The sequence below is a fragment of the Ammodytes marinus genome (genome assembly GCF_949987685.1).
Source record: "Ammodytes marinus genome assembly, chromosome: 15".
NCBI lineage: Eukaryota > Metazoa > Chordata > Actinopteri > Uranoscopiformes > Ammodytidae > Ammodytes > Ammodytes marinus.
Genome location: NC_137219.1, coordinates 17,602,725 through 17,624,563, shown reverse-complemented (window position 1 = coordinate 17,624,563; position 21,839 = coordinate 17,602,725). Strand labels below are relative to the sequence as shown.

General features: G+C 40.9%; 1 protein-coding gene across 2 annotated transcripts in view; it reads left to right on the top strand.

Moving 5' to 3' along the window:
- Positions 1–21,839, top strand: part of arhgef10 (Rho guanine nucleotide exchange factor (GEF) 10) — a 63,126-nt gene that overhangs the window by 7,318 nt on the left and 33,969 nt on the right. Inside the window, exons 2-14 of one of the 2 annotated variants that reach the window (XM_080041875.1) lie at positions 1,639–1,748; positions 8,799–9,191; positions 10,093–10,431; positions 12,103–12,139; positions 12,417–12,505; positions 12,833–12,889; positions 14,060–14,247; positions 15,220–15,336; positions 16,073–16,184; positions 16,414–16,526; positions 16,649–16,726; positions 16,812–16,991; positions 21,216–21,332. In XM_080041875.1, the coding sequence (XP_079898001.1) occupies positions 1,712–1,748; positions 8,799–9,191; positions 10,093–10,431; positions 12,103–12,139; positions 12,417–12,505; positions 12,833–12,889; positions 14,060–14,247; positions 15,220–15,336; positions 16,073–16,184; positions 16,414–16,526; positions 16,649–16,726; positions 16,812–16,991; positions 21,216–21,332 (1,857 nt within the window). In that variant the 5' untranslated portion in view covers positions 1,639–1,711. The remainder of the gene's footprint in view (positions 1–1,638; positions 1,749–8,798; positions 9,192–10,092; positions 10,432–12,102; positions 12,140–12,416; positions 12,506–12,832; positions 12,890–14,059; positions 14,248–15,219; positions 15,337–16,072; positions 16,185–16,413; positions 16,527–16,648; positions 16,727–16,811; positions 16,992–21,215; positions 21,333–21,839) is intronic. The other variant, XM_080041876.1, reaches the window with a different exon arrangement.

Genomic DNA, 21,839 nt, shown 5'->3' with positions numbered 1-21,839 from the left:
CTATATAACATAGCTGCTCTGGTTCCGTCTCTTTGGATTCTTCTCTATTGTCTAGTAGTCTATTTCTCCTCAGGCTATGCATACTCTATACCTGCCTGTTGGCGTGAGCATAATTGTGTCAGCCGTACTGTATTCAGAGTAGACACTGGCCCCTGTGTGTGTTCACATCTACTGTTCTGGCCCTGTGCCCAGTGACTGGGGGGGGGGGGGGGCAAAGAAGCAGAGGATTTCACATTATTTGTAGACAAAACAAGCTTTGAGACTCAGAAATGTGTTATCCTTCAGATTCAGTTTGCCTCAATACAGGAGTTGTCTTAGTCAGAAGAAGTAGACTGTTGCAAACGTATGCCAAGGCTTGTCTTATTGAACTATAGAGCTTGCCTAGATTTAATATGCACACATACCACAACAATGGCTGCTTTATGCTACGGCATGATGTCACCGCTCTGCCATTCTATTCTTGTGGACACTAGCAAGCTGAAGAAGGCAGGTGGAAATAGCACTGACTCTTTTTTTCCCCTAGAGGAGGCCTTTGAAAGAAACTGTCACCTCTGGATATGAAATTTGCATCGGCAAACAAAAGGCCGTGCTGCTCTGAGGAATGCAATGTGTGTCTCATGCCCATGCAGGTACATTGGTGTTTCCTGCCTCGACTTGCTAATGACATTTTCCCCGGGCTAAAATGTGTGGTGGTTACTTTTATGTCAAAACCATGACATTGACCTCTTAACCATAAACACTTTCAAATACTGTAGTTGATTTTATTTGCATGTAAAGGGCAAGTTTAGTAGTATAATATTGACATCTGGGTAAACCTTTTAGAGTTAATATGATTTCCCCCCCCCCCCCGTGGCTTGAACAAAAATGCTCCTTCAAAGTGTTGAAAATATTGGTTGCCTTGAGCTCTGTGTTTTGTTTTGTGGTTGATACCTATCTTATCTTGAGGAAAGGATGCAAATGTAAGTACTTGTTGAAATCCAGTTTATTTAAGACCTATTTTTGCTTAGTTTGAGGCCACCGTTGTTGATGGAGGGATGCATGTTTATGGACTGGCTTTAGATCAATCAGTACCTGAATTGCCACAAGAAACAAGCGTTAAAATAAAAAAACTAAAAACTGAATAACTTTGTTTTATCTACAACCCCTCCCCAACAACTACCCATTCCTTTCACAAAGGTTTCTCCACAGGGTATGGCCTTTAGATTGTGATGTTGGCCAGGCCTGTTTACACACATGCCATTACACACACCCACAATTAGCATATGAGATGGATGTGTACACTTCAACACGTGGTCGTGTCAACAGTGCCCTGGAGCACAATAAGAGCTCCTTTTGTTTGCATCGACTCATTCATTTGTCTGTATTAGCTTTGGTTCAGATTCTGATGTTGACACAAAAGGTACCAGACCGTGACCACAACACAGCTATGCCCCTCTGCTGCTGAAGTGCTGCTGTGATAGTGACATGGAATGGCAAGTGTGCTTGGGCTTTCAAAGACTGACTTGTACATATGCAGAGCCAAAAAGGGCTTTATTTATAATGTGTGCACTGCAAATAATAGTGAATTTAATTGGGAAATACTGTGTGCTTGAAACTGCTAATATTGTCATTTTATGACGTTTGTCCTTTTTCCTTTAGGAATGTGTGTGGGCGTAGTTGATCCCCTTGATGCTGCTGTCTGAAGAGCTTGTGCAGGAGAAGAGCAGCAAGCATGGACGTGGAAGACTTTCCTCCCCCACCTCCTGAAAGTAAAGTCAACTGATTTCTCACTCCTACATGTTGTGCACATTGCCCTTGTTTGACAGACCATGTCAGATACATGTTCTCATGGGCCGGTTAGCTCAGCTGGTTAGAGCGTGGTGCTAATAACGCCAAGGTCGCGGGTTCGATCCCCGTACTGGCCACATGGTTTTGAGTTGACAAGTTTGAAATAGAAAGATTAAGGGTGCACTTGCCAATGTTGTGCTATAATATGATTGTTCTTGCTACTCTTTCTCCCTGACTGGCCAGGCCCAGCCAGCTTTCACTCACTTCCTTCAAAAGATCTTGGCCTAGACACGAGTGCTTCTTGCTTGTACGACACGCATTGAATTGATGTACCGTAGTCATAATGTATTTGGTTTAGAAAACGTGCAGTTTGAGGTTTTCAGCGGTGTATTAAATAGTTTTTTAATATTTTCATCAGGCCAGATTCACAGCAAACATTCCACCGCCGCATGAGACCAACACAAACCCTTCAGCAACATTTTATGTAACGTTCGTCTAGGGGGCATAGTCGGATAGTCGGGTATTTTGGACTTTTGGTCAAAGAAAGCAAAAACAAACAAAAAAACAGATGTCAGAAATGTTACAGAAAATACAATAAATCGATTCAATCACAAGACAATCAGCAGATTAATGGACACTGAGATTATTCATCAGTTGCAGCCCTAAATTGAACCATTATACTGGTCACAGTTGTGTGTCGAAAACAACAGAGAGCTGATAGGAGATTTTGAGATGCTGTTGGGCAACTTTGTGTTGACAGTTTTACTTTTCTCACATGTCTTTCGCAGACTATTTTTAGAGAAATATTACAGCCGCTGTGACCAAATGTTTCACCTGCTGGCATCTGTGGGTCATCTTGTGGTCAGATCACTTCCTGGAGGGCTGGAGAAGCTGGACAGCATGAGTAAACAACACGGATTCCTCTCCTCCGCTTCTCCACCGCTGTGGAGTGTGTGTGGGCAGTAGAACGAGGGAGTAAAAGGAGGGTAAAATGTGCTGTGCTGCTGTGAATACCAGACAATGTGTCTCAGTGTTAGGGTGAATACGGCTTCGGCAACACACACACACACACACACACACTCCGGCCAGAGAAATGCTCCGTCTCCAGCTGGCCAGCCACTTGCTTTGTTGCCAGGGCGATGCTGGAGCGGATAGTAACCCAGTGACTCATTTGACCGGAGCATTATGTGGCAGAGTGTGGAGATAGGCCCGCAGAACAGAATCCATATTGTGATTTATGAATTGACAATGGACACCTCGGGCCGGGTTTGCGTGTTCATGCTTGCAGGGTCCGCGGTCATGTACTTTGCAGTTACACAATAGTAGAAAGATGAGAGAAAACTAATGGAAGTTGCTTTTTTATTCCCACGCCGGTTTTGTGGTATAAATGTAGTTTAGAAAAGAGTGCTAGAAGTGTGTGTGTGTGTGTGTTTACGTGTGCTGGAAGTAAGGTCAGAATCCAGCAGAGTCGCTGTATAATTAAGCTGCAGGCACGCATACCAATGCAGCCTCCTATCAACGGTCTCCTCTACACATGGTTGCAGATGTACTATTGAATGGCCAGTTGTGATCCGGCCAAACCCAATCAGATCAATTCATGTTCTATTCTGGAACCGTCAAGTGTTTCACATTGACACCACACAGAGAGAGGATCTGGGTGCATATTGTCGACAATTATTGGCATATGAATAAACATGATGACACTGCCCTGGAGTACAGCTGACAATTATCCAACTAGCTGTGCCTTATCTCTGTGTCCTCCGCCATTCATTATCGCAAAACAGATGGAAAAAGACAGATAGCGATCTCTGTTTTTACGTTTTCTCTTTCTTGTACAGCTTTAGTCACGGTGCATATGGACACAGGGTCACAGTGTTGACCCGGAACATTAGTTACAGACCTTTCCCCCGCCCGACACATTGACTACAGGGTTGAACAACTACCTGTCCAAGCCTGAGGGAATCGTACTGGTGATTTAGAGCTGTGTACACTGTCCCGAGGGACTTCAAAGTTATTTGGTTGGCTACAGGGAGTTTCTCTTCGAGTTGAAGATTTACTTGGTCACTATCACTGCTTGGCTCAAGCCCCGGAGGGCATAACACAGCATGTTGCAACACAGAACGTGCTTCTTGCAATCATAGGTTGTGTCTTAAAGAATAACCTTTACAGCTACACCTTTAAATGGCCACTTATATGTTGACTCAGTCCGGCAGGAAGAACTTGAAAATGTTCGAAAAGCATAACGGATACTGATGTGTCATAAGGGAAAGGTGTTGCCAAAGTGTTACAGGAAAGGATTAACAGACTTAAAGCCGTGGTGGTAGAAAAAGGGGCTGCCGAAACCCGGGATCGAACCAGGGACCTTTAGATCTTCAGTCTAACGCTCTCCCAACTGAGCTATTTCGGCGGCTGCACCATCTAACACGTGCGGCGTAGTTGTCGTGACAATGAACCCGTGCAACCCTAACATTCTTTGTTTTCTCTAGGAGCACAGTCAGGATATGAGAGTATGACCTAGGGGCCGTAAGTTAATACAATCACGCTGTGACTACCGGTCAAAGTGCTCACAAAGAATCTGTGGTATGTTTGTGAGCAAAAGTTTAATAAAGATAGAATATCATTCTAAGTTAAGGAAACCTCCTATTGGCTCTCGGGGGGGAAATCGGCAGCACATTGGGGGAATGTGAGTTAATTCCATTCAGACTCTGTGGGTTTTGGCTCAGTTTGTCCTTCTATGAACCCTGTCTAAATGATTACCTCATATTTCCCACCACAACCCTGAATTCAGATGGAATCGTTTTCTCTACATTTGCCTTTTTTTCACTACTCCACATAAGAAGACCTAAATACTGTCTTCACCCTTGAAAAAGGTCAAAACATGGAGCCAGCACAATGAAGTTGCGCCTGTGCTGTGCATTCCTAATCCTTTTACTCTCTCTCTTACTCCTAATTGAGCTTCACTGACTCTGGCCCACACTCTGTTCATCTGATCAGAAAGAATTCCAAACTCAGGGCTGTAATACTCAGTGGAGGGAGTAACAGCTCTCTTTCCTGCTGGCCTAATTGCAGTGTGGAAACTGGAAAGACATTTGTTTGGTTCCTTTCCTGTCTGCTGCCAAGCGAGTGCTCTGATGTGAACTCCTTTGAACGCTAACTATGTCTCGTACAGTTCTGCCCCAGTTTGTTTTAGCTGTGAAGTAGAGCAGCTGATGTTCTGTGCCTTTTTGGTGTGGATCCCCCTATGTAAAGGTTTCTAGAAGAAAACATACCGCACGTAGTAGACCCCACCCTTAATTATAAGCCTGTATATGGCTCAGTCCTTTAACTTTGACAGGCCAAGGACTAAAACAGCCACCCACCATGTATCTGTATATGATCTATGAAGGAGTCTTTGAGTAAAACAATATGATAATAAGTAATAAGAGTTAAATCCTACCTACATTTAACTTACTGTTTACCAAATCCGCAAAAGATGTAACCCTAGTGGGGCAATAGAGTACTCAGATATGGACTATAGTGTCTAGGTTCTTAAGGAGGGAAATAATTAAATGACAACACAATGAAGAACTGGAGCCACAGGTTACCTTTTAAATTGTCTGTATTAACTTGGTAGAAAAATAATAGATTTAAGTTCAGTGCAATCAAATATTTTCAGCAACGTTGCACATGGTTTATATGGTTTAGACCATAACATTAGGTCAACAACAATACTCTTATAACACCATAAAATGGCTGAAAAATGTCCATAAAGAAAAATAAAATATAAACAAAATAAACTCCTTGCAAGTGTTCCTTTAAGTTTTTGTTCCTTTCCTTCGGTTCGGCCAGTTCAGAATTAGTCAAAAAGGGGAATGTCAAGTCAGAAGTCAAAAGGGTCATGTGTGGCGCTTCAGAGCGCTTTCACCTGATATACTCAAGTGATGGAGGTTAAGGAAGGATATGCTCCTCCTGGGCACAGGTGGTATCGGTCCACTCCTTTGGATAAGGAGGTATCTTCACTAGCTCGCCACCCCTTCGTCAAGGGGAATTCGATCCAGATTCTTCAAGGACTCCAAAAAAACCTAGCCTATATAAAAACAGGCTATTACTACATGGGTCTCAAAACAACATTCTTTATGGCCATAATGGTACTATTGAAACGCAATAGTATTGCAGTAATGCAGAATTATCTTTTTTTAACTGTACAGCTTTTTCCACATAGGAAATGTGTTATACTCTTAAATAAAAATGAATTATTTTTAGCTATTCACCATGAATTACAAATCAATTCAACTCTTTTAACCATGAAATATGATTAAATAAGCCTTATTCACCATGTAACAAAACACATCTTACAGCTTCACCTCAAAATATAAATTCAAGGCTATAATAAGTGCATTTAGAACAGTCTTTTTTAACATATGCTACATACCATGAGCACAAGTAGTGCTTAACAGAGCATGCATGCTCAAATTGTAAACATAAAATACCACAAAAGTAAAGTGCAAATAAATTGAGCAGTAAAGTAAAATAGCTTAGCTTCATATTTTCTATCGGGTTATCAGTGCAATAATGTGCTGCTTTAACTGTATCTTCAACACTGTACAACAGTAACATAGAGTCAGGTTCACACACAGCATCAGCGGTAAAATACAAGCAGTCTTACTGAGCCTCGTGGTATGACACAGCATGATAACACAGAGCATGGCTAGCACAGTTAGCAATGAGCGTTAGCTTTAGCTTCTAGCTTCATGAACTCACCAAGACTCGGCCGAAAATAATAAAACTCCCGGCGCTCGGTCATCAATTCCCTCTCCCTCACTTCGGTTATGTTTACCTTCAACTTCCACTCAGTTTTTATACAGTTTAGTAACTGACTATTTCTATAGTTTGACTCGTTTTCACCACTCGTTTTCACTCATCTGCTTGTGTTAGCGTTCTGGCTGCGCATAGCGCATTACGACAGCTACGTGAAGGGCGGGGCTTACTTCCCTCTAACCAATAGGAGGTCTGTATTCTGAGATACAGCCAATAGTACTCCAGTTAATGCAAAATCACTGATTGACAGTTTAATAACCCAACAGGTAAACAATATGAGAACTAAGGGAATATTACAGACAAAGTAAAGAAAGGGGAAACTTTATGAGAAATAAGGGGATAATTTGGGAAATAAAATAATATATCAGGGCCCAATATTCTACTGGGTTACACAGACAGTGTGGTAAAATTATCCTGTCTGTCATCCTAGAGTTATTTATTGTATTTGTCTAATAAAAATGTTATGACCTTTTAAATATGATTATTTATTTATATATATATATATATATATATATATATATATATATATATATATATATATATATATATATATATATAGTGTAGTGATCTTACATAATTCACCTATGGAACTGAAGTTCCGGGGTTCCGGGGGGACTGTTATGACTGGGGGAATTTCCTGTTTTGTGTTGTTGGCATGTGGAGACTAGCAGGAGTTGACATGTCTGCTCCGTTGTTGTTACTCGACAAGTGTCTTAATGTCATTAAAGCAGTTAGCTCCGTCTTTTGACACTCCGCCTCCGACTCCCGTCTTTACACGCCACATTGGTGACCCTGACGTCAGTCCCGCTGAAGATTCCGAGACTGATTTGAATATCGATCGCAACAGCATGACGCATTGACCTTCTCCTCGTTCGCACGTGTCTGCGATGAGGGGACATACGACGGCCTTTCTAGCTCGCTCTCTGAGGGTGACAGGTACCAGCGGCTGCTCAGAGAGTTCTCTAGCCTGCTGCAACCAACCTTCTCGTCCACGTCGACGAAACACGGTGTGGAGCACCATATTGAGACGAAAGGGCCCCCCGTCCATGCCAGGGCCCGACGGCTCGCTCCGGAGAGACTGGCGGTTGCTAAGGCTGAATTCGCCAACATGGAGCGCCTGGGCATCGTTCGCCGTTCCGACAGTCCGTGGTCCTCGCCACTCCACATGGTTCCGAAGCAGGATGGCCTAGATGACGCCACCACGCCCGACCGTTACCAGCGCTCCTGTAACCAACGCTCCCGTTACCAGCGCTCCTGTAACCAACGCTCCTGTTACCAGCGCTCCTGTAACCAACGCTCCTGTTACCAGCGCTCCTGTAACCAACGCTCCTGTTACCAGCGCTCCTGTAACCAGCGCTCCTGTAACCATCGGTGCCACAGTCGCTACGACCGCAACTGATGTTGGTCCTGCCGCACCCACCACGCCCCTCTCCTCTTCGGCCCCTGCCACTCGTTCTAGTCGCGGCCGGGCCAGCGTGCCTTTCCGGCGCGGGGACTTTGACTATGGGTGAATTCTGGGGGGGCTTGTGTAGTGATCTTACATAATTCACCTATGGAACTGAAGTTCCGGGGTTCCGGGGGGACTGTTATGACTGGGGGAATTTCCTGTTTTGTGTTGTTGGCATGTGGAGACTAGCAGGAGTTGACATGTCTGCTCCGTTGTTGTTACTCGACAAGTGTCTTAATGTCATTAAAGCAGTTAGCTCCGTCTTTTGACACTCCGCCTCCGACTCCCGTCTTTACACGCCACAATATATATATATATATATATATATATATATATATATATATATATATATATATATATACTAAAGGTATATGGGTGTTGAATGTGAGAAGACGAGTGTGTAGTTTGCTTGGGGGCCCCCCATAGCTAGCAACATGCCCGTTACAGAATCTAGGCTGTGTTTTAACTATGGACTTTTTTCAGCTCACACAGTACAGACGGGTAATGGATCATGAGGAGATATTTACAGATTTTGATAAAACGATTTTGAAAACAAGCATTCTCCATAATCGCTGACTCCACTTTTTAAATATGTCACAAAACTGCAGTGTTTCCCAGATGTCCTATTATAACCAGATAGTACATTAAAGGCAATGCTTCCTTAGTAGAAATAATAAACCTAACCAGTATACAATTATCATCTCGTGGTATCTATCATCAACCCATAAACTCTTTTAATCTTTTCTAACTCTAATATCACTTTTTTTCTCTCTGTCTCTGTTTCCAGTGTTGGCAGACTGCGCCCCCTTCCCAGATGAAGATGAGGGAGAAGCGTTTGAATTTGATGACAGCGGGGATGATGTGCCTGAGGCTGACCGACCGCCCCCCGCCCCTCCAGCTCCATTAGACCCAAACAGCAAGGATCAGAGCCCGGACACGACTGTGGCCAGTCCACCGCAGGGCCATGGTCTCCCCAGTTCAGACCCCCCAGCACCTTCCACCACATCTGACACGGCTCCATCACCAACAGTTGACACAAGCAGACCCTCCACAGCAGGTGGGGCAACAGCAGAAGGAGAGGGGACATCTGCTGCTGAGGGCACTGATGACAACAAAGAGACAGATTTACCTCTACCTCCTCCACCCCCTCCTCTCGACGACACAGATCCAGGCAGTGCAGGTCTGCAACCTAAAAGTGTTGACATTTTATTGTTGGTTTGAGGGGGCAGTCGGAGCAATTTGAGCCTATTTTAGCCTCTACCTGGGGCGGAAGAAGCTCCTTTGCACTACAGTTGTGTTTGGAAATTAGACTACAAATTATGCTTTGAGTAAGGCTGATATTTCTTCTAACAGCAGAAGTCCTAGACATTCTCCTGTCATGTTTGTGTACATGATCTGGCTCTAATCCAGCCCCCGCAGCTCAGGCTAGAGAGGGGCAGTAAAGTGGGGCAGTCGGTCTTTCTCGTGACACCTTGTATCTCTGGAGAGCCTGGTGCTGGAGCTTGTCTGGCTTTTATCACTGAAAGTCATAACAGCAGCAGCTGTGGACAGGGCCAGTTTCTACTTACTCTCACTCACTCACTTACTCTATCTGTAGTACTGCAGAAAGTACTGAAACGGAGCACAATTTTTAACTTTTTTTATTTGTTTATTGTTTTCCCTTTTTCCCTAACAAGCATGCATGATATGAGCACACTAGTAAGTAAGTAAGTAAAGTTTATTTATATAGCGCCTCTCGCAGACCAGGGTCACAAAGCGCTTCACATTAAAAAACACAATAAAATACAATAAAACGTCACATATACAGAGTCTGTTACAAAGAAGAGTTTCCTAAGAACGTACAATATAATACTATTCTCATCACTCATTTCTTTCATAACAAAACATTTATTTTTGAGAGTGGCTCCTGTCAGTTGTATAGGTAAATGATCTTATATAGTCTTTGTAGTTCAGTATTACTAGTTTGTGTAATTGTTAGTAAGTTGATCATGTATTTTGTGATGTTTCAATATAATTGTGCCTGAAATGGCCTTTTTCCCATTCATTCTAATGCATCTTTTTCTGTATCTTCTTTCTCTCAGCAGTCAGCGAGGGCCAGGATGGATCCCTGGATGGCCCTGAGCCTCCACAGGCCGTCCCCGGGTCCTCCTCCCAGGGCAAAGTCAACCCCTACTGTGTGATCGACATCTCTCCTCTCCAACTGCAGCAGCAGCACGGACCCTCCTCTCACCCTTCCTCCCCGACAGAGCCTAAGGAAAGAGATGGAGAAGGCCAGGATATCCCGAGCAGCCCTGTTGGCATCACCTCAGGATACTCAGTCCCAGTGCCCTGCGGCTATGCAACCCCCTCCGGCGTACCGCTAATCACGCCGACTTACACCACACCTGTCATCATTCGACACCTCTCCATGGATGAGGAAGGTAAAGTACAGCCTGCAGCAGTGGGGAATTCTGGAAACACTTTTCTGAAAACAAGTGATTCTTAAAGCCCAGTTCAGACCAAAGATTCGGCTCGCAACGACTTGCAACGAGACAGTTTCAGAACGTCGCAGGGGGGAAGTCGCAGCAGTGTGAACTGTTTGTTGCAGCGCGTTGCAAGCCGTTGCAAGGAGTTGCAGAAGATTTAACATGTCAAATCGCAAGGTCCAGTTTTAGAACGTCCAGGCCAGCTCGTTGCGAGCAGTTGCAGTTGCGTCTCGCAAATCTTTGGTCTTTGAACTGGGCTTAAAGGTGCACTATGCAGTTTCTGGGAAGATGGATTTGTTTACATTTGCAGAGCCAGCAGTTAGTTAACAAAACATATGTAATGCTATCAAAAAAATATTTTGAGGCACCTTTGAACCAAACGTAAGACTAGAATATATTTGTAAACAAAACTGTTGGCCATAGTGCTGTATACAACAACAGTGAAATGGTTACTCTTAAGGCAGCCTTTTAACTTCAATCAGTGTTCCATGGATCCTATTTTCCTGTAGGAAAAGTTTGTTTATTCAGTTATGAGAATATACCTTCGAAAAACTTCTCTGACACACCCACATTTACATAATGCATCTTTAAAACAATAATAATGCAGATACTTAATTTTCAAATAACTTCAACAACAAAAACTTAAATTAGGGCTCTGTTTATTTTTTATCTCGAGAGAAATTCTTCCTCTTCTTTCTCACTACACTCAGACCTAGAGACACAATGCTATGACACGTAAATGCTGTCTCAGCGGCTTCTCTCCCCTGTCCTTTCTCTTGTTTTTCCTGAAGCCTTGCCACAAGGAAGTAGGGCCTAAATTTAGCCCTCCCCAAAGATCTGTGTTGACTGTGAGGATTTTCCTGTTTCCCCTCAAATCTAGCAGTGGCCTAGTCCAAGCCTGTGGCCTGGCACGCTGCGGAGTCTGATTACACTGTTATTATCTTCCCATGGTCACACCAGACTGACATACTCACACGTTTTAGTAATAGACTTTGGAAAGTCATGGATGGATGTATGTGAGGATATAGAAATATTCTTAACACGTTTCACATTGTTAGTTTCATCTGAGGAGTTATTTTGGCCACATTACGTAGCACATAGCAAGGACATTTTACTACACTTACTATCACATTTTCAATGACATTTTGAAAGGACAACAGAGGGCTTATCTTCTCTGAGACTATTAAATTAGGAACATGTGTCAAGGGAAATGTATGGATGCGCATTTACATAAAATTATCATCTTGGGAAAATCATTGGTCATCTAAGGAGATGTCCATCTAGGAATCATCAGTGACACCTGGTGGCATAAATAGAAAGTTACAATAGAGATTCTGAATCTTGGATTTGCTTGACATGCTGTGTGTTGATTTCGGAAACAACAAAACAAGTATACTGATGATAATAATGGTATAATTTATGAAAAAATAAATAGAATAATGTTAAATACATAATCATTTATTATTGAAGAGTTCCTACCTACTATGCTCTTAATAATACAATATGCCATATTTAAATTTAAATCCTTTGTGCTTGGATCGTAAGAACTGTGTAGCAAAAACAACAAGAGAATGCATGGAGTTGTAGGATTTCTGTGTGTAATGTTCTCTCTCTTTCCTCCTTCAGTCACTGTGGTTGGGACTGGCAACACGTCTGTTGACAGGTATGTGGCGCACTACACAGCTAGAACATGTCAAAATACTAATACTGAAGTACATTTAGAGTTTTATCTCAAGAAAAGAAGCAGTTACACTTTAACTTACAGTTTAAGTTTTCCATGCCAATATATTATAAATTATAAATGACTGCTGGACCTCATGTAAGTGATACATGGACTCACTTTACAAATATTATCGAATATGTCAATAACCAAATATAGAATTATTACTTTGTTTTTGTCTTAATACTGATAATGACAATATTTTGCATGTTTTCTCAAGTGTTTTCAGTGAAGAGTATCCACCTATCAGAGAAGAGGATGCTTTGGCTAAGTGGGCGTCGGATCCTGCCAACACGGCATGGATGGAAAGTAAGGAAAGAACAAGAAATGTTCATGTACTGGAGCTGCATGTCTAATTTCCGTGGAAAGAAAACTGCTGTTTGTGTTATGAGTTCTCTGTTATTGCCTCTGCACACACAGTGCAGTGCATGCCCTCAGGGTGCCATTATCTTTTTTTCTTCTTCTTTTGAAACAACTGGAATCCCAGACGCTTCCTTCCCCTGTTCTTTTGAGGAAGCAGACCCTTGTGTGTGCTTTTCTTTTAGATGAGATCCTGTTTGTTGTGTGTAGAACCCCTCGCTGTGTGATGTGAAAAGTCATGGATTACTTCTCATGAATGTTTCCTCTTCGCTACAGATCCAGATGAGGTGATTTATGATGACGTGCCCAGAGATAACTCTGACTCCAACACAGGTTTGGGAAATGTATTTTTCATTCCTGTCTTTCACAAATTCAGTATTTCAGTTTCTGTCTGTAGCCTGAAGTCTGTCGGCGCCGCTCACTTTCGCTTCTTGTGTCCTTTTTTTCTTTCCTTTTTTTAAATTCAGTTATTCATTTAGGCATTTGCATGGGAACATTATGCTGCTGTTTGTGTATTCTGGAATGTAATCCAATACAATAGCCATTCAATTAATTTGACCTTTCTTTTTTATATACAGTCACTCCCGAAATTATTCATACCCCTGGCAAATTTTTACTTAAACTTACTTTTATTCAACCAACAAGTTTTTTCTTAATTGGAAATGACACAGGCTTCTCCCAGAAGATAATAAGACTATGTACAAGAGGCATCATTGTGAGAAAACATTTTTTCAGCTTTTATTTACATTTGAACAAAAAAGTGGCATGGTCAAAATGATTCATACCCTTCTCAATAATCAATAGAAAAAGTGTTTATTGGCTCTTACAGCAATCAAACACTTCCTATAATTGCTGACCAGCTTTTTGTATGTCTCCACTAGTATTTTTGCCCATTCATCTTTAGCAATGAGCTCCAACTCTTTCAGGTTGGAGGGTTTCCTTGTCATCACCCTGATCTTTAGCTCCCTCCACAGATTCTCAATTGAATTCAAGTCAGGACTCTGGCTGGGCCACTGTAAAACGTTAATGTGTTTGTCCGTTAACCATTTCTTTACCACTTTTGCTTTGTGTTTTGGTATCTTCTGGGAGAAGCCTGTGTTATTTCCAATGAAGAAAACATTTGCTGGTTGAATAAAAGTAACTTTAAGTCAGAATTTGCCAGGGGTATGAATAATTTCGGGCATGACTGTAAATATATATATTTTTTTATATAAAGCACATGATTTGAGCAAAGTAGAACCATTTTTATTGAAAGCGTTAACAGGAACACAGCACTAAATCCCATTTAATTTGCTCTCAGCGAATATTGAACATAATAATCTTTACAAAGGTAGGATTTATTTCAAAGCTATTCTCTTTGAGTGCTGAATATTGTTATTGTTTTCATCGGCATACACTCAATACACAAATAGCTCTGTAGGCCCTTAAATCTACTTAAAAAGTTCTAGCCAAAACATTGCATCTCCTGATAAAACCTTCTCTGTCCTGGTTCTTCCCCCACAGATCCGGATGAGATGATCTATGATGACGTTGAGCTGGGCGAGGAGGGCGGCTTCGGCAGCTCCATGGACAACGGCTGGAGCTCCAGCGAGTTTGAGAGCTACGACGAGGCCAGCGACGGGGAGGGTCGCTCTGAGAACGGCCTGCCCAACGCCTTCATGAGAGGGAAGCCCCCGCAGAGGAAAACACATGTGCGTTATATAACAGTCTCCCTCACATTATTCCATCAGCATCACAGCCTACAAATAACTCTTTGCCATGTTACTGTTACCTCTGCTGCTGGGTGGATGACAGCAGTGGCTAAAGCAGGGGTTTGTTTTATTTGTCATTGTTGAATTTGGTGAGAAGGCTTGTTTTTTTTTGTTTTTTTTTCAACCACCAAATATGTCATTTAAGATTAAAAGCTGATACTGGAGGTATATACATATTCTTATTTTTGTTGATGGTTAAAGATTTCAATAATGTAATGTCCATGTGTGCGTGGAATGTGAAAATCAACAGTCCATTTGCTTCTGCAGACCTGAGAGAGATCACTCTGGCCTACAGTCAGCTTGCTTCAATCTGTAATGTTTTGGCTTGTGGTTTTGAGAATTCAACTTCACTTAGTTCCCAGTATACCGAGGTAAAAAAACAAAACAACAATAATTGATTTGGGTAACTACAAATACTATAATAGTACCTCAAAGGCCAAGTGACTTAGAAAGTAGTGGGTGAAAAGTGCCCCCAGTAATTTTAATTTTAGACAGCATTATGAACAATTGTATTAAGTTGCTTAATATTTATTTCAAACAAAACAGTCAATGTTGTGTTTGTAGACAATTGTCACAAACTCTCAATGTTATTACATTGTATTTAAATCAAATAGGATCTTACTGATACAGATTAAGTACCTATGCATTTCTAGTCCATTTTACAAGTGCGCTTTAACAACATTTTAGTGGCCTTAAAGAAGGAAAAAATGCCCTATAACTTCAGATCAAGTGATGGCGTGCCCTCTTGAAAAGTAAATTTTATCCCCCGATGCAAAATTATTCTTTTGGATATAGACAGGATATAGTCGGCAGTCTAGCAACACACATATCATTATAAGAGTTTTCCGTGACTCTGAGGTGCAAGTTCATTCCAAAACCATAACCAGTAACGCCTGCTTTGCTTCTGTTTAGCTCTCTCAAGATCTGACACGCTTGAAAGAACACTATGAGAAAAAGATGAAAGATCTAATGGCAAATACAGTGGGAACGGTAGAGCTGCAGCAGTTAAAACAGAAACGCGAGCAGAAGGTAAACTACCTGAGGCTCACCTCGCCTGTGTGTGTGCTAGAGAAAGTAGTTCCCACGGCTTTACTCTTGAGTCTAGCTAACCACTCTGGGCATCTCTCACTGACTCGGTATCCCTCATCCCGCTCTGATGTGAATGACTTGTGGAGGTGGTGGTGGTGGTGGTGATGGTTGTACTGGTGATGGTTCATTTGCCTCCATGTCTGCTGCACTGACCCTTTCTCATTTTATGTTTATGCTTTCATGGGTAACAGGTGTTAGGTTTCCTACTGTAAACTGAGACACCAGCAATGGAGTTGTATTTTGATGGATAGTAGCCATTGATTAACTAGATTAACACTAGCATTTTGTAACAGAAAATATTAGTGGTATTTACACATTTTACTACTTTTAGATCAGTTATAATGTATTTTGAAAGTGAGCTATAGCTATTGGAACTATGTAAAACTGAATTGTCCCTCAGCATTATGATACTTTTAGCTGATGTCCCAGTCACTGTCTCATTCTCTGGTAAACCCTCCTGTAATCCTGTATTACATGATCTGCCATCTACCTTCTTCCCTACTCTAACACTACTCCTACTTAGCTCAATTCCGTAGCTTCTTTTTTTTTTAACCATAGGTTTAGACAAAGTAGATTTAACCTCCCTTTGGATTGAAATTCAGGTTTGTGAAAAAACAAATTACCTTTCTGTTACTTTTGCGATACAGATATACAGTGTGTTTTTGTCTCATCAAAGATGCAAAAGCTGGTGAAGGCAGCTAAGGACGGGACCAAAGATGGGCTGGAGAAAACCAAAGCTGCAGTGAAGAAGGGACGCTCTTACATCAAAACCAAGTCATTCTGTAACGGTATGCAATCCATTTAAAGGCAGTTTACCTCCATTAACAGCAACCCCTTCAGCTATACACAGTTTTTACTTGTGGTAATGGGAATGTTTCAGTGTTTAATAGGAACATAGTTGGGCCATGGGAGCATTTTTCCGTCTATCCCTTCAGCATCAGCATAATGGCCTGTTTGTATAATTGCAATAATTTTTTTTCACGATGCTTTGCAAATTCTCTCTTCTTGATATTTTAGAGAGGAAGTCGGGCTGTTTTGAGGATGAGGAGTCAGAACTCTTCATAGAGGTGGATTGTTTTAACGTTGAGCCAGTGCTGTGTCCAGCACCAGAGGGTCTTTCACAGCAGCAGGTAACACACATTCTCTTTTACCTTTTTAGTCCAGTTCACGCAATTCTTGAAAATACATGTTTGAGAAAAATTATGCCAAATGCCTTTTTAATAAATGTGGTTTGGGAATTTTTCCTATCCAGCTGGTGAGGAGATGTATACTGGGATCTATATTGGAGAGCGAGAAGAACTATCTTGATGCACTGAAAAAGATATTAGAGGTAAAAGATGACTGCTGAAATGAGTTGCCAAATGCACTTTAAAGTTTTTTTGTGTTATAACAGTTGACTTTGTCTGCTCCGTCAGCATTATGAGAAGCCCCTGTCGCAGATTGAGCCGAGGCTGCTAAGTGACAGGAAGCTGAAGATGACCTTCTATCGTGTGCGTGAGATTCTGCAGAGCCACTTCCTGTTCCAGATCGCCCTGGCCAGCCGAGTGGCAGAGTGGGACAGCCTGGAGATGATCGGGGATGTCTTTGTGGCATCGGTAAGTTGTCATTGAATAGCCTTTTTACTAAGAACTGCTCCAAAACTGTTAAACATACACTAGCTGTGGTACCCATAAATTCCTGTTATCCTCCTAATCATTTATGCTATTTATGATAGTTTTGGCAAAGTGCTGAGCGTCGTCAAAACAGACAACCTGCAGTCCTGCCCATTACATCATTACCTTGTTTTTGTCTGAAAATCGACCCCTGGCATGACATCAGAGGAGCACTGAGACCTATGTGAGACTCAGTCAAAAGTCTGCTCACTGCCCTCTAACCTCACTATTCTCATCCCATCATAAAGCAACATGACTTATCACACCAGGAGCTTATTTTGGGAATGGAATACTCCCTAGTGCATATATAAAATTAAATTAAATAATATAAATATATAGTCATTTTGAAACACTCATCAACATTTAAAGTTGTTTATTTTATTATTTATTTTATTCAAAATCTTTGCAGCACAATGCAATTCCTTCAGAAACTCCAACGATGTCCACAAACAGGCGACACGTTTTCAGTTAAGTTATTGTGTTGTTGTGCATTTCTATACAGAATACAGACCATTTAGGTTCTTAGCTACTCCGCATGTTGTTTGGGGAGCAGACGTTATGAATTTATTGAGATGAGTGCCAGTGATATTGCAAATCTACCAGAGACGTGGTGTAAGGGGGATGAGCCAATTGGTTGTCCCAAAACCCCAACAAATTACAGAGGAATCGCTACAATCTCAGTGGGTTCATATTTAAAGTATTTTCATTTGACATTTTTGATTGTTTTGATAGTATTACTTTTTTTTTTATTTTAAATTTACATTCAAAAAACATATTTCTGAGATTCCTCCGTATACCACTAGAGGGAGCTCAAATATCACTGGTGATATGTGTACCATAGTCTTGAGAATCAGTGGTGTATGCAATAATAGTCCAGGCATTATATAACCTGACCTCTCAAAAATTGCAACAGAAACCATTCCAACTGTTTTTGACTCATGAATATGTAATAAACAACATACTAAAAGTCTTAAGGAATCCAAGTGGTGGAAAGTTATTTTCTAAAGGGTTTCTTAACCATACCTTTATGTCAATTTTCAGCTTCCTAAAGTGCTGTTTTATGGTAGAGGGGATATGTGCAAAATTGTTAATCTTTTCAGAAAAGCTTGAAACTTGGTACACTTTTATAGTTTGGGGCTCTGAACATTTTCAGATATTAAGCCATTGCAAAATCGAATCATGGTTGCCATGGCGACCATTTTACTTTCCCCATAGCCTAATTATGTGTTTTTCATCATAACTCCTGAACCAAACATAATACCACATAACTAGTGATGTCTAACCCTATGTTTTCATGGTCAGGGATTACTATGATACCACATACAACATCAGAAACAGTTAAGGTTGGGCGCCCTTAGCTCAGTTGGTAGGGCGTCCCCCCCCCGGGCCGGGCCCAGCAGCAGATCCGGGTTCGATTCCCGCCCGCGGTCGTTCTCTGCATGTCACTCCCCTCTCTGCCCCATTTCACCTCTGTCTCTCTGCACTATCAATAAAGCATAACAATGCCCAAAAAATATCTTAGCCCAGCATACCTTTATTTTGAATACCCACTCACACAATTGTTTAACAGATCAGCAGATCTCTACAAAATAATCAGTTCACACAGAGAGATTGTTCTTCTTTAGTATCCACTAAAGCAATCTAAAAGTTTTTTCACAATTTGCACGTTTTCTATGCTACTAGTTTCTGGTATAAGATACATTTACACTAATTGACTGCACCAAATATTGCACTCTTTTGTATTTCTGCACATGACAATAAATCATTTGAAATATTTTCGTGGTATTGTTGAAATAAATAACGCTTAAAAATTAACATCAACAACAAATTCTTCACACAAAAAAGAAAAAAAAGGCGGTTCTCTACATGAATAACCAATACAGAAAGCAGGACCTTGTTGGTTACAATGATTAAAACAGGATGATGCTGCTCGTCAGCTTCATTGTGGTATCACTCGGCTGGTTGGTCAATTGGCCAGGTTTCTGAAAAACTGGTCAGACCTGGCTGGCCGTGTCAACCTGAAGACTTATGTCAAAGCCTTTAGAAGTTATAGTCCCCAAAGGGAAATTCTTTTTCACAAAAATGTACTTTATGGGGAGAGAGAATTTAAACCTCTTTGTAGACTCAGTACAATGGCAGAGTAACTAGCCTGTCCTGTTTATAAGAATGTAGAAGAACTACAAAAGGTATCCAACCTGTTTTTTCATGGGGTCCAAATACTTTTCACATCCACACCCAAACACAAGTAGCTTTTCTACTGCTTTTTAAATGGCCTTAAGCGGAGCCGCGGCTCTGTGTAAACACCCAACTTTGAATAGATATTGACATAAATATCTAAAAATCGAAAAATAAAGGTTATCTAGGTAGGTTCTTGGCTTCCAAAGACCATGGGCCCCCCAAGTGGCTCGGCCCTAGAAAGCTTTCACACTTTCTACCCCTTATGGGCGGCCCTGTCTGCACATATGATGTGCAGATATGATGTGAGCTGATTTTGTGTAGAGATTATGCCCTGATACTGCCATGAAAGGAAGCATTTCTGATATTGTTTCAAGGTGAAGTTCCCAATTCTCAGAAACTTGCAAAATATGTCTACCAATGGATTTTAAGGATTCAGTTTTGCATTTGAGAAGTCATCTTATTCTGAGAATCACATCAGAATGGCAAGCCTTCTCTGCAGACATCGTCTATCAGCTTTGCATATATTGCAGCAACTTAATTGACACCAGAGTTTTATAAACGATCTCCAGCAGGTATCATCTGCTGATGACATCTCTTCATCATAGTATTTTGGATCTCCTTGCAGCTAATGGGGAGTTACAACAAGTGCATCAGGCAGAATCAGGCAATTAAGGACTCTTTCAATGCAAATCCCATCCAAACATCTTCCCTGTCATAATGTGCACAATGGCTGCATAGAAAATCATTATCACTTCCTCTTCCCAGCTTCAACCATAACATGCCCAATGGACCCCAACAACTCATATCAGTGTGGAAGCCCCCAAGTCACTAACCTCTGGCTCAGCTGCTTTCATAAGAAAATGCCTTCCACCAGTGGTTGATAAAACTTGATGATTGGGGTGGAATTGTGGCAGTGGGCATGTTCACATAGGAACTTACATGCGGAGTAGATGCATGTAGGGTCACTACGTCTCATATCAACCAATGGGGTAAACACAAAGGATGTTTACCCCGGGTGATTGCCATGCTGTGCAAATTGCATCATACTAGACCATGCTGGCCTTTGTGAGACAAACAGGATGGCAGTTTTCCATATGAGTTTCAGGTCTGCTGTCGGGTCATATGGTTCTGATCTCTCTCTCTAACTAATAAAGGCAAAAATTACCCAAAAATAACTTGACATTGTTATCTTGAAAACATTTAATACATTTATGGCAAGAAAATTAAATCAAATGAATATTATGACTTCATAGTTAATCATTTATTTGCACATGCATTGTACCATATCTCTTGTTAAACAAAGTTGTTGGTTGATATGGACAGTAATGAACGATTTCTGTGGATATCAGAAAAGAATGTATAAATAAAAATTAACATTGGATTCACCCTTAACTATTGACCTTAACTGTTTCTGATGTTGTGTGGTATCATAGTAATCCCTGACCATGAAAACATATGGTTAGACCTCACTAGTTATGTGGTATTATGTTTGGTTCAGGAGTTATGATGAAAAATGCATAATTAGGCTATGGCGGAAAGTAAAATGGTCTCCATGGCAACCATGATTAAATTTTGCAATGGCTTAATATCTGAAAATGTTCAGAGCCCCAAACTGTATAAGTGTACCAAGTTTCAAGCTTTTCTGAAAAGGTTAACAATTTTGCACATATCCCCTCCACCATAAAACAGTACTTTAGGAAGCCGAAAATTGACATAAAGGTATGGTTAAGAAACCCCTTAGAAAATAACTTTCCACCGCTTGGATTCCTTAAGACTTTTGTATGTTATTAATTACATATTCATGAGTCAAAAACAGTTGAAATGGTTTCTTTTGCAATTTTTGAGAGGTCCACCCATATTTTCTCACAAAATGCCTGTACTATAAGGACAAAAATGATTGTGGTTTGACATTTTTTAATGTCTTTTTCCAAGGTACTGTTAATGTAGGTGGATGAAAGGCACTAATCTTTTAAACATGTTTCTCAACAGTTCTCAAAGTCCATGGTGCTGGATGCCTACAGTGAATATGTGAACAACTTCAGCACTGCGATGGCAGTGGTAAGGAAGACATGTGCCGCCAAACCTGTCTTCCTGGAATTCCTCAAGGTTTGAGAACATCCAAGTATTAAACTAATACTACTACTTATAAACAAGTACCAAATTAATACTAATTTTCTTATTTAATTTTTACTAACAAGAATTTTTTTTATCAACCATTCATCGTCAAATTCTTGCTGTTAAGTTGCCGATACACAGTATTGCTATTCACATTGCATAAAAGACGAATGGAATTGTTTCTTTACAATAATGCTGAATACATTTACTCCAAACTGCACAAATCTGTGTGATATATTATATATATATATATATTAGAGGTGGGCATAGATTAATTTTTTTAATCTAGATTAATCTAGATTAATTTTGGAATTAATCTAGATTAATCTAGATTAAAATGGCTCATTTGAATTCATTCATAATATGTGTGTGCTCCTAAATAATGACTCAAAGTAAGTCTTTGAGAACGTGTTTCTCAAGCCAGGTGGCTTTCATTTCGTCATCAGAACGAGTGTCTAATTATTGCGAACAAATAATATTCTAACAATTTAATCAGAT